Consider the following 12431-nt stretch of genomic DNA (forward strand, 5'->3'; position numbering starts at 1 on the left):
AAACATGAAAAGTAACTGTAAAGAAATGCAGAGCATATATGCAAGGCACCGTATATAACATTATCAACAAAGTGCGATCGTCTAAACATAATAAACAACAAATATGATCCAGATACTATAAGCCAAAAACTACATGAATAGGTTAATATTAAGATATGCATGATTCTCTAGACTACCACTAAGTTAAAGACTATAAAAATAGGTTAATACTAAGACGATGCTCGACTACCTACTTATAACTTTCTCTATTCTTACTCACGACCTCCACAATGCTATCCTATTATTCACTTTAAAATTTGATTAATCCATATTCATACCAGAGAGGTCAACATTGGTGGTAAAGATTCCTATAAAAGATAATATCATTATTAAGATTTCAGCTCAAGTTTTCTAACTAAGAATTAAACGTACTTACCAATTCATCACAATCTTTCATTCCAACCTATTTTATGAAATTCCTCTAACTAAAGAAACAATAGTTACTATTCTTTGTATTTCAATTTACGTGAACATGTTTATTTGAATACAATTTAATTAATGAGCCTGATGAGTTGACCAATTCCTCCACCCCACTTCTTCTCCTTTCGAAATTCGAAAACCAAGGTTCGACCTTGTATGTGTCGAATCAAGGCGTGAAGTTGATTCGTCAAGCAAGAGGAGGGAAGGATCAACAAGGATTGCATACCCTATGCTCGTTTTTTTTTGCTCTAGAAAGAAATATATTTTTAAAAATAAATTATTATTCTAATTATGATTCCAATGAGAAATTAAATTCCTAGTTATAGCGCCCCCACTTTTTTAAAAAATAAAATAATAATAATTAATTAATAGAAGGCTAGTGATGAGATGGACGAGATTCTTTCAACATCAATTAAAGTTTTTCGCTTTGATTCTTCAGATAAATGGAGGAAAAAAAATTGTAATAGCAAACACTTCCTCTTTTAGTTGGTCCTACAGGATATTTTAACTATTTACCTTCTATTAATTAATTATTATTATTTTATTTTTTAAAAAAGTGGGGGCGCTATAACTAGGAATTTAATTTCTCATTGGAATCATAATTAGAATAATAATTTATTTTTAAAAATATATTTCTTTCTAGAGCAAAAAAAAACGAGTGGTTTACGACTACTAATTCATATATTCTCCTTGAGTGCAACTTAATGAATCACCAATAAGATTAAAAAGCTTAACAAAAAATTCCACTTACCTTTAATTCTTTTCTTTAAAATAGTTAACAGTGAATATGCTTAATCCACTGTGTCAAATCTTATTATAATGCTAATCTTAATTAATGGAAGTTTAATTCTTGGTCTTAATCATCAGAGTTTTGTCATTACTGATCTTATGCAATTGTTTTGTATAATGCTAAATGAAATTTGTCTTTTCTGGAAATTGGAAATGTGGAAAGTGCCATTTGCCACTACTTACTTATTATTTGTTAGTCGAAAGAGGGATATATATCGTCACTAAAAATAAACGGTAAATCATATGGGAATGTTTTTGGAAATTAATAAATTCGTAATTATCTAATAGTATGTGACATTGTTTGAAATATACATTTTTTCCTTCACGAATCAACGCTATGAAATATAATTTTTTCATATATCTCTCACCGAATCAACTCACTGGAAAATGACATGGATGTGAGAAACAAGTTTTCGCTGAAATACTAAAAACTTTCTAATTCAATTTTTCTATGTAAAAACATTTTTTCTCGTTAATTCAATCAAAGTATCTTTTAGAATAGCGATTGAACATTTTGTAATAGAAAAATAGTGATTTGTATTTAGTAGTGTGGTAAATCATGGCCTAGTTGCTTTGTTGTGTTAATTCAAAAGTCTATATATTTAGTGACTATGAGTGATCATGGTTAACGTATAATAATTGGTTTAAAACTAATTGCTCATTAGCAATAGTAATTTTTTATTTTGCCTCTTGACGTTAATTATCGTTCAGAATGACATCATGATATTAGGAAAATGGTGTATATGGTTTAATGATACAATTTGGGATTTTCATGAAAATTAGGGTGTTTTTTTGATATTTTTAAATAATTTCGAAAACATTATTCTAAAAATATTTTTATATATAAACTTTATAAGAGTGAGGTTGGAGGTTACGTGGATGATGTGAACGAGACAAATGTTTGTTTTCTAAAATAATACCATGAAAGTCATTTTTCTCAATTTTATAAATTATATTTTTTTTTACAGATTATATTTGTCAAAATTTCGACCATTCAAAAATATTTTATGAAAAATGTTTTATCTAATACCAAACACACCCTCATTCTAAATAACCATATTAACTAACTTATCTATTAAAGGAGTGGTGAAAAAGGGAAAATACCCAAGTACCCCCTTAACCTATGCCTGAAATCTCAGAGACACACTTATACTATATTAAGGTCCTATTATCCCCTGAACTTATTTTATAAGTGATTTTCTATCTCTTTTTTGTCTACATGGCACTAGTTTGAAAAAAAAAGTCAATCATTGTTGGACCCACAAGATAGTGCCACGTAGGTCGAAAAGGGGTAAAAAATTATTGATAAAATAAGTTCAGGGGGTAATAGAGCCTTAGTATAGTATAAGTGTGTCTCTGGAATTTCGGACATAGGTTGAGGGGATAGTTGGGCATTATCCCGGTGAAAAAAGAAAAGGAATCCAAGGTTAGATATTAACATAATCTTCTTTAATTTAGTGTTGTGATTGGTGCCATAACTTTCTTTTTTATAATAATAAAACTTTAGATTTGGTAAGAGATATTAGCCAATTGGCAATTCTCAATTACATTACTTGTACAGTTCTTAGATTTTATTCTCCAAAAGTGATTTTTTGACTCTCCTTCCATCATTTAATAAGAAAGTGTTATTTATTTCGATATCTGATACGTTTAATTAAATTTAGACTTCATTTTTCAAAAGTGATTTTAAACGTTTTCTTTTACAAAGATGATATTATATTTGAGAATATTTGAATTTCAAATTTTTTTAATTAAGAATGAAGGAGTACTTACTGCTCCACGATAAATACAATTTAGATGATTAGTCTTTGGTATAATGCTTCATGACATGTTATATCCCTATATACAGAGCTATTACAAAGTAGTAGACTTTATGAAGGGTACTTTTAGAAGATATCTAGCTAGGTTTAAATAAGTTATGTGATGGAAAATTCTACGGAAAGCACGGGCGAGCCACATGCATGGAAAATTGCACGTGTGGTTCTGGTCGGGGATCTCGGTATACTGTACTAATATGTGTAGGTTTCCGTAATTTGAGTGAGATTGTCATGGCGCAAAAGCAGATATGGTTCGGTATTCCCTTGTTCCCTGTATTGGTTATGTTCTTTATATCTCGTCTAACACTTGTTAATATATGGTTCATATATAGGGAAAAGACGTAAGTTTCTCCTTAAATTTGAATCGGAAAGTTAGTTATATGCTTAAATTATCATAGTGACCTATTACATACTTATACTATTCAAAAGTGAATTTATTATCACCCTAAATTGTGTAACACCACTCTCATATTATGTGGTGTATTACACTCGCTGTCACATCAATGTCATATCATAAATTATATTTATTTTATTTATTAATTAACTATATTTTACTCTAATTAATCTCAAATTGATTATTTTAATTCTTTAGTAATTATATCTTCTTCATCACTAAATCTCACCCATTTTATATTCTCATTTCATCGGAAAATCATATCGGAACCCAGCTTCACTATTGATTATGTTCTTCACCACTACTATCGCCTTCAATTCTTCTTCTTCTTTGTCACCCAACACCAAATAGCATCACCACCTTCATCAATATCAATTTTTTCTTCATCACCATCTTCAATTACCTATTTTAATTTTTTGCCACCTGCCACCAATCACCACCAAATCCATAAAGTTTCTATCACCACCAAACTCAAAAATTGATTATCAACCAAAAAAATTTCTAGATAAAATAAATTTATTCACTAACAAATCTATGGAAATTAAACTAATCGCGAATAAAAAAAAATTATGCTTTTAGATTGTGTATAAAAAAAGACAAAGAAGTGTGATAAAATAAAGAATGAAGACGAAGAAGACAATGAGTGGGGTGTGAAGAAGAAGAGGTGTGACGGTGGGGGTAGAAAAGAGGATTATAACTTCTTTTTTTTCTTCAAAATTTGACATGCCTATTTTTTTTTTGCCACGTCAGTTTTAGGGGATTAGAAAATTCACCTTTGAATAGTATAGATGTATAATAGATCAATAATAGTCTAAGCGTGTAATTAATTTTTCGAGATAAATTTAAAGAGAAACTTATGTCTTTTTCCGTCGTATATATCAAATATGGAATTATTGATTTGCTTAAACACAATTTTCACTTGTTACGATTTAAATTTTAATTCTCCAATAAGTGGTGATGTTGAGGTAGTATCCTCAATTATCTACTAATATTACATCTAGAAATGTTTTTTCTATTCGAATCAATAGAATTTTATGTTATAAAATATAAAAGTTTCGGTCCTCATCAAATTTATTGAAAAAAAAAATGTATAGTGAAAAATAAATAATTTTTTCATTGAAATACTCAAAAATAATTATGAAAATCGTAAAAAAATGGGCTTGCACTTAATTACTAGTATTATCATAAACCTGTACAAATATATAATACAAAAAAACATTAACGAGGAAGCATAAACGATGAGTGTGACAGTTAAAATTAAGAAAAAATGAATAGGGAGGTTCTAAGTCCAATTATTCTCAATGAAAGAAATCTTTTCATTATTTTTAATAATAATGATAATAATAATATTGCTTTTAACAAAGAATGAATGCTAGTCACACCTTTTTCAAATTCAAAAAAGAATAGGTCAAACTCCCTCTTCCTTTTGTTTAATGATTCCTCTCATCATCAGATACGTTTGAACGTAAAAATTGTGAAATTTTAAAAATATTTTATTTTTACAAAGAAAATAATAGTTAAAGTTGTGTCTGAACATGAAGACATAGTCGGATCAGTATATCTCGAATATATAACAAAATGCTTTGAAAGAAAAAAGGATTTTATTTATATTCCCATTGCTTATATAAAACCTTGTTATTGAAACACAAAAGAAACCACATTACACTCTTAAGCCACAAAACAATGTTTTTGTTCACTTACCTTAATTCTCTGTCCAAAACACCTCAAAAGTTAAAGAAAAGAATGTTAGCAACATGGACACCAGACCAAGAACTGAACAAAGTGAGACTAAGGTCTGGTGCTGACATGAAGAGGAAACTTACATGGTATGATTTAGTAGCTCTTGGTGTTGGAGGAATGCTTGGTGTTGGAGTTTTTGTTACTACTGGCCCCGTTGCTCGAAAAACCTCTGGCCCTTCTGTTTTCATATCTTATATAGTTGCTGCTCTATCTGCCCTTCTATCTTCCTTGTGTTATACTGAGTTCTCTGTTGATGTTCCTGTTGCTGGTGGAGCTTTTAGTTACCTCCGAGTTACTTTTGGTAAGGATTTAACTTATATATACTGACTGACACGTCATATGAAAGATAACTGTCCTTATAAACTAGGTAGGGTTTGTTTTGTCAGACTGTCATTTAACTAATAGTTATTATCTCATAAAGTCACGATTCTAATTTTTTTCAACAAAAGTGAGTTTAAAGAAAAATGATAATGACTGTTAGTTGAGTGACTATCTGAGAAAATAACTCGATGAATTAATGTAGATACTCTATGTTGCTAATGATGAAATGAAATGGATGCAGGGGAATTTGTGGGATACTTTGCAGGAGCAAATATATTAATGGAATATGTGTTATCAAATGCTGCTGTTTCAAGAAGTTTTACAGAGTATTTGTCATGTGCTTTTGGTAGGAATGATCCAAATTCATGGAGAATTCATGTACATGGCTTAATGCAAGGTTACAACATGTTGGATTTCCCTGCAGTCGCGTTGATTATTGTCCTCACTATTTGCTTGTGTCATAGGTATGTTTGCTATACAGTCAAATCTCTTTATAACAACGTGATCATTTGATTGTTATAGAGACGCCTGACTATATGATAATTTGACTACTTTTTTTGATAGTGAATATATATATTTTTTTGCAGCACTAAAGAGAGTTCAATGTTGAACCTAATAATGACAGCATTCCATGTGGTGTTTTTTGGATTTATCATCATAGCTGGATTTTGCAATGGGAAGGTTGATAACTTAGTAAAGCCAGGAGGGATAGCTCCATATGGTGTTAGAGGGATTCTTGATGGAGCAGCCATTGTTTACTTTAGTTATATTGGATATGACACAGTCTCAACCATGGCTGAAGAAATTAAAAACCCTTCAAAGACTCTACCTTTGGGAATTGTTGGCTCTGTCCTCATTGTCTCTGCTCTCTATTGCCTCATGGCTCTATCCTTATGCCTTTTGCTACCTTATAACATGGTACGTACGCCGTTCAACTCACTTATATATACTGACGGAGTAACTGTATAAAGAAGATTTTACTTATTATTATATGTATCAGATTATTTAGTGTATAGAAGTTCAACTCGTTTATAAATGTTTGTAGATCCCTGAAGGAGCATCATTTTCCGCGATTTTCGAGTTGATGGGGTGGAAGTGGGCAAGCAATGTAGTAGGGGCAGGTGCAAGTCTAGGGATTGTGGCATCTCTATTAGTAGCTATGCTTGGACAAGCAAGGTACCTTTGTGTCATTGGAAGGGCTAGACTTGTACCTTCTTGGTTTGCTAAAGTACATCCTACTACCGGCACGCCGCTAAATGCTACTATCGTCTTAGGTAAGTAGTATTAGGTAAGTAGTATTGTTACGTTGAAAGCTATTAAAGAGATCATACTTTTAACAAATTGAATCAACTATCATCATGTCATAACAGAATTTTGATTCGTCAAAAGTTGTTAACAACTTTTTGTTCCCATATGATATAAAAATAATTTATACTAGCCACTTGTCAAAATTAAAAAGGAGAAGTTATATATTTTTATTTTTTATTTTATTTTGTAATTTTGTATGTTTGTGGTGGCTATTTATTTCTATTTTTTTTTAATTCATTGTTTTTTCTTAGTGATAATCGTATAATCCTATTAATTAAAACACCTTTTTTGGGAAAGCTTATATCACAAGAAACCTGCAAGAGCCAATTAAGTCAAGCTAATTAAAAAAAGTAGAATCCTACAATATATATATATTAATTCAAAGAAAAAAAAAAGTATCCCTCCTTTAACTAGATTCCTCCTTTTTGAATATTTATAGTCTATTTTGCTAGTATTTAGAGGCATCAAAGAATAACTTTATTTAAACTCTAAAACAAGAAGAAAATTTTCAACACGTATCATCTCATAGTTGTTTTTTTTTTAATATAGCCAAATGTCGCGATCAGAATTTTCACTAAGGTAATTCAAAATATAAATAAGTAAACAAATAAAGAATTTGAAATTGTTCAACATCTATTATACATACATAATATAATATAATGTTAATCATGCATGTTTATAATTTTTCATCGTCGAATGTAATTAGGACGATTTACCTAGCTCCGTCCTTGACTATAGTAAGTTTAATACTAAGAATCTTAATCATTGTACTCATAGAATTTAAATCATGCATCTGTCTCTATGCACGTAACGTAACAAAACATGTTAAACTTAATTTTGTTTCTATTTTTCAGGTATATGCCAAGCATCCATTGCATTATTCACAGAGCTTGATATTGTAATAGAGATGATCTCCATTGGCACATTACTAGTATTTTACTTAGTATCAAATGCACTTATATTTCGTCGATATGTTATACTTAGCAAAAATCCACCACTTCACACTCTTTTATTCCTTTTCCTTCTTTCATCCACCTCTTTTGCATTCTCATTATCATGGAAATTCAAACTACATTGGTGGAATCTCACGTTATTCGTGGGACTTACATTTTTCGCGACAGTTATTTTTCAGTATTTTGTCCCTATGGTCGTTATGGAACGACAAGAGAGTTGGTTGGTCCCGTTCATGCCATGGCCCGCTACGATATCGATTTCTCTAAATGTTTTTCTCATGACAACGTTGAAAATGGTGGCTTATAAAAGATTTGGTATATGGACTTGTGTTACAACAATATTTTATGTACTATATGGTGTCCACTCAACATATCATGCTGAAGAAATATTGGAGATGATTGTTGTTGATAATGTGAATGTCAATTCTTCCACTCAACAAATAATTACTAAGGTTGATATTCAACTTGTTTAATATATAGTACAAGATTTCATTGTCTAGGCATGTTGGTACTCTATATATATATATATAGAGTACAAGTAAATAATGAAATTTTTACTAGATAGGGGTAAGGTGGAATGTTGCCCTCCCCCCCCCCCCCCCCCCCTCCAAAAGTTGATTATCATCATGTATATATATTTGGTGATGAATATAAAGGAAGATGAAATTCGAGCGAACGTCATTTTTAGTTGCTATCCTTTAGATCTGCTCTTGATGGTATGTACATAGATTTTACTTTGAATAAAAAAATTGTGTGATAAATTTAGGCTTAGAAAAATATTTTAAAAAATGAATTTGAAAAAAAAGAGAGTAAAGAAGTTGAAATAATGACAAAAAATAAAATAGTAAAATAATCAAGGTGAAAGAAAACACTAAAGGAATTAGATTTATAACTATAAAATATTGTTGGGAAAAAAGATGACGAAAACTTCAAATGTGGCTTTAATTAATTACACTAAAAAAATATTATACTACTTTATGTAAAAAAAAAAAAATTAAAATACACATGCATTGATAAGTTTGGATATAGTACGTATTACCATATATCAATTTGTATGTAGTTTGAAATTTACAAAGTTGAAGTTAAAAGAAAAAATAATTTTTTTTTTGGATTTACGATCTGAATCATTCGTAATTTTATATGATTATAAATATTTTGAAATTTATAACTTTAACTATGTCATAACATTCATTTAGTTATATAAACATTCATTAAGGCAAAAGTGATTCTCTAAATTGATCTGAATTTCCAACGTCTCCGAATGATATCTTTCTATTAATCTACTTTGCGATCTAATGATTATATTATTTCACTAAAGATCAACTATATGATAGACATTCTGTAAAGTTGAGTGATTTTTTGAGAAATTAACTACACCTTTCGATGGCGTCTTCCTTTATATCATAACCAAATATATATACATGACAAGGGGGGACATTCCACCTTACCCTTGTCCAGTAAAAATTTCATTTTTTTTTTACTTTTACTGTATATATAGAGCAGTAACATGCCTAGGCAATGAAATTTTGTACTATATATTATACAAGTTGAACATCAACCTTAGTTATTTGTTGTTGAGTGGAAGAATTGACATTCACATTATCAACAACAACAACCATTTCCAATATTTCTTCAGCATGATATGTTGAGTGGACACCATATAGTACATAAAATATTGTGATAACACAAGTCCATATACCAAATCTTTTATATGCCACCATTTTCAACGTTGTCATGAGAAAAACATTTAGAAAAATCGATATCGTAGCGGGCCATGGCATGAACGGAACCAACCAACTCTCTTGTCGTTCCATAACGACCATAGGGACAAAATACTGAAAAATAACTGTCGTGAAAAATATAAGTCCCGCGAATAACATGAGATTCCACCAATGTAGTTTGAATTTCCATGATAATGAGAATGCAAAAGAGGTGGATGAAAGAAGGAAAAGGAATAAGAGAGTGTGAAGTGGTGGATTTTTGCTAAGTATAACATATCGACGAAATATAAGTGCATTTGATACTAAGTAAAATACTAGTAATGTGCCAATGGAGATCATCTCTATTACAATATCAAGCTCTGTGAATAATGCAATGGATGCTTGACATATACCTGGAAAAAACAGAAACAATAATTAAACTTCGTATCAAGCCAGAATCAGACAAATAAAATTGAAACGAAGGGAATAAAAGTTATTCTTTCGTGCATATATTATACATTAGTTTGTTAAATAAACGAGAAGTAAAAAAGGAGGGAGACTTTCTTGTGATATAAGCTTTGCTCAAAAAGGTAATTTATTCCTTTAAATATATGTTGAAGATAATATAAAGTTAACTAACTAATCTACTTTAATCATCACTAAGGAAAACAAATGAATAAAAAATTGAGAAAAATACAACCACCACAAACATACAAACACACAAAAAGGTTATTGTTCATTAATTGATTCAATCAATTAGAAGTGTAACTTTTTTTCCATAATTTAAATTTTTAGATGACATGATACGACAAATCTTTAGTACTGTTATTTACCTAAGACAATAGTAGCATTTAGCGGAGTACCGGTAGTAGGATGTACTTTAGCAAACCAAGAAGGTACAAGTCTAGCCCTTCCAATGACACAAAGGTACCTTGCTTGTCCAAGCATAGCTACTAATAGAGATGCCACAATCCCTAGACTTGCACCTGCCCCTACTACATTGCTTGCCCACTTCCACCCCATCAACTCGAAAATCGCGGAAAATGATGCTCCTTCAGGGATCTACAAACATTTATAAACGAGTTGAACTTCTATACACTAAATAATCTGATACATATAATAATAAGTAAAATCTTCTTTATACAGTTACTCCGTCAGTATATATAAGTGAGTTGAACGGCGTACGTACCATGTTATAAGGTAGCAAAAGGCATAAGGATAGAGCCATGAGGCAATAGAGAGCAGAGACAATGAGGACAGAGCCAACAATTCCCAAAGGTAGAGTCTTTGAAGGGTTTTTAATTTCTTCAGCCATGGTTGAGACTGTGTCATATCCAATATAACTAAAGTAAACAATGGCTGCTCCATCAAGAATCCCTCTAACACCATATGGAGCTATCCCTCCTGGCTTTACTAAGTTATCAACCTTCCCATTGCAAAATCCAGCTATGATGATAAATCCAAAAAACACCACATGGAATGCTGTCATTATTAGGTTCAACATTGAACTCTCTTTAGTGCTGCAAAAAAATATATATATTCACTATCAAAAAAAGTAGTCAAATTATCATATAGTCAGGCGTCTCTATAACAATCAAATGATCACGTTGTTATAAAGAGATTTGACTGTATAGCAAACATACCTATGACACAAGCAAATAGTGAGGACAATAATCAACGCGACTGCAGGGAAATCCAACATGTTGTAACCTTGCATTAAGCCATGTACATGAATTCTCCATGAATTTGGATCATTCCTACCAAAAGCACATGACAAATACTCTGTAAAACTTCTTGAAACAGCAGCATTTGATAACACATATTCCATTAATATATTTGCTCCTGCAAAGTATCCCACAAATTCCCCTGCATCCATTTCATTTCATCATTAGCAACATAGAGTATCTACATTAATTCATCGAGTTATTTTCTCAGATAGTCACTCAACTAACAGTCATTATCATTTTTCTTTAAACTCACTTTTGTTGAAAAAAATTAGAATCGTGACTTTATGAGATAATAACTATTAGTTAAATGACAGTCTGACAAAACAAACCCTACCTAGTTTATAAGGACAGTTATCTTTCATATGACGTGTCAGTCAGTATATATAAGTTAAATCCTTACCAAAAGTAACTCGGAGGTAACTAAAAGCTCCACCAGCAACAGGAACATCAACAGAGAACTCAGTATAACACAAGGAAGATAGAAGGGCAGATAGAGCAGCAACTATATAAGATATGAAAACAGAAGGGCCAGAGGTTTTTCGAGCAACGGGGCCAGTAGTAACAAAAACTCCAACACCAAGCATTCCTCCAACACCAAGAGCTACTAAATCATACCATGTAAGTTTCCTCTTCATGTCAGCACCAGACCTTAGTCTCACTTTGTTCAGTTCTTGGTCTGGTGTCCATGTTGCTAACATTCTTTTCTTTAACTTTTGAGGTGTTTTGGACAGAGAATTAAGGTAAGTGAACAAAAACATTGTTTTGTGGCTTAAGAGTGTAATGTGGTTTCTTTTGTGTTTCAATAACAAGGTTTTATATAAGCAATGGGAATATAAATAAAATCCTTTTTTCTTTCAAAGCATTTTGTTATATATTCGAGATATACTGATCCGACTATGTCTTCATGTTCAGACACAACTTTAACTATTATTTTCTTTGTAAAAATAAAATATTTTTAAAATTTCACAATTTTTACGTTCAAACGTATCTGATGATGAGAGGAATCATTAAACAAAAGGAAGAGGGAGTTTGACCTATTCTTTTTTGAATTTGAAAAAGGTGTGACTAGCATTCATTCTTTGTTAAAAGCAATATTATTATTATCATTATTATTAAAAATAATGAAAAGATTTCTTTCATTGAGAATAATTGGACTTAGAACCTCCCTATTCATTTTTTCTTAATTTTAACTGTCACACTCATCGTTTATGCTTCCTCGTTAA

At 30.8% G+C, this 12431-nt stretch overlaps 2 protein-coding genes across 3 annotated transcripts; one reads left to right on the forward strand and one right to left on the reverse strand.

The window, feature by feature from the left end:
• Positions 1 to 5074: 5074 nt before the first annotated feature.
• LOC138338081 (cationic amino acid transporter 6, chloroplastic-like) lies at positions 5075 to 8457 on the forward strand. 2 transcript variants are annotated; one of them, XM_069288589.1, is made up of 5 exons: positions 5075 to 5500; positions 5762 to 5984; positions 6108 to 6438; positions 6566 to 6808; positions 7683 to 8457. In XM_069288589.1, exons 1-4 carry the CDS (start codon positions 5143 to 5145, stop codon positions 6800 to 6802), a joined length of 1149 nt encoding a protein of 382 aa, XP_069144690.1. In that variant the 5' UTR covers positions 5075 to 5142; the 3' UTR covers positions 6803 to 6808; positions 7683 to 8457. The 2 variants fall into 2 exon arrangements, with proteins under 2 accessions (XP_069144690.1, XP_069144691.1); XM_069288590.1 differs by having other exon boundaries at positions 5156 to 5500; positions 6566 to 6794.
• A 719-nt stretch (positions 8458 to 9176) lies between these two features.
• On the reverse strand, positions 9177 to 12035 carry LOC101256024 (cationic amino acid transporter 6, chloroplastic-like). The gene is made up of 5 exons (XM_069288591.1): positions 11609 to 12035; positions 11125 to 11347; positions 10671 to 11001; positions 10315 to 10543; positions 9177 to 9894 (listed from the first exon to the last, which is right to left on the reverse strand). Exons 1-5 carry the CDS (start codon positions 11964 to 11966, stop codon positions 9320 to 9322), a joined length of 1716 nt encoding a protein of 571 aa, XP_069144692.1. The 5' UTR covers positions 11967 to 12035; the 3' UTR covers positions 9177 to 9319.
• Positions 12036 to 12431: the final 396 nt, after the last annotated feature.

The sequence above is a fragment of the Solanum lycopersicum genome, chromosome 8 (assembly GCF_036512215.1).
Source record: "Solanum lycopersicum chromosome 8, SLM_r2.1".
In the NCBI taxonomy this organism is placed as follows: Eukaryota; Viridiplantae; Streptophyta; class Magnoliopsida; order Solanales; family Solanaceae; genus Solanum; species Solanum lycopersicum.

What these genes read in the sequence shown, in the direction of transcription:
- LOC138338081 (XM_069288590.1), top strand. Translation starts at nt 5,203, where the DNA reads ATGTTAGCAACATGGACACCAGACCAAGAACTGAACAAAGTGAGACTA. An exon ending in TTACCTCCGAGTTACTTTTG is followed by an intron (nt 5,501 to 5,761) that starts GTAAGGATTTAA and finishes AAATGGATGCAG; the next exon opens with GGGAATTTGTGGGATACTTT. An exon ending in TTTTGCTACCTTATAACATG is followed by an intron (nt 6,439 to 6,565) that starts GTACGTACGCCG and finishes AAATGTTTGTAG; the next exon opens with ATCCCTGAAGGAGCATCATT.
- LOC101256024 (XM_069288591.1), bottom strand. Translation starts at nt 11,966, where the DNA reads ATGTTTTTGTTCACTTACCTTAATTCTCTGTCCAAAACACCTCAAAAG. An exon ending in ACTATTTGCTTGTGTCATAG is followed by an intron (nt 11,002 to 11,124) that starts GTATGTTTGCTA and finishes ATTTTTTTGCAG; the next exon opens with CACTAAAGAGAGTTCAATGT. An exon ending in AAATGCTACTATTGTCTTAG is followed by an intron (nt 9,895 to 10,314) that starts GTAAATAACAGT and finishes TGTTTTTTCCAG; the next exon opens with GTATATGTCAAGCATCCATT.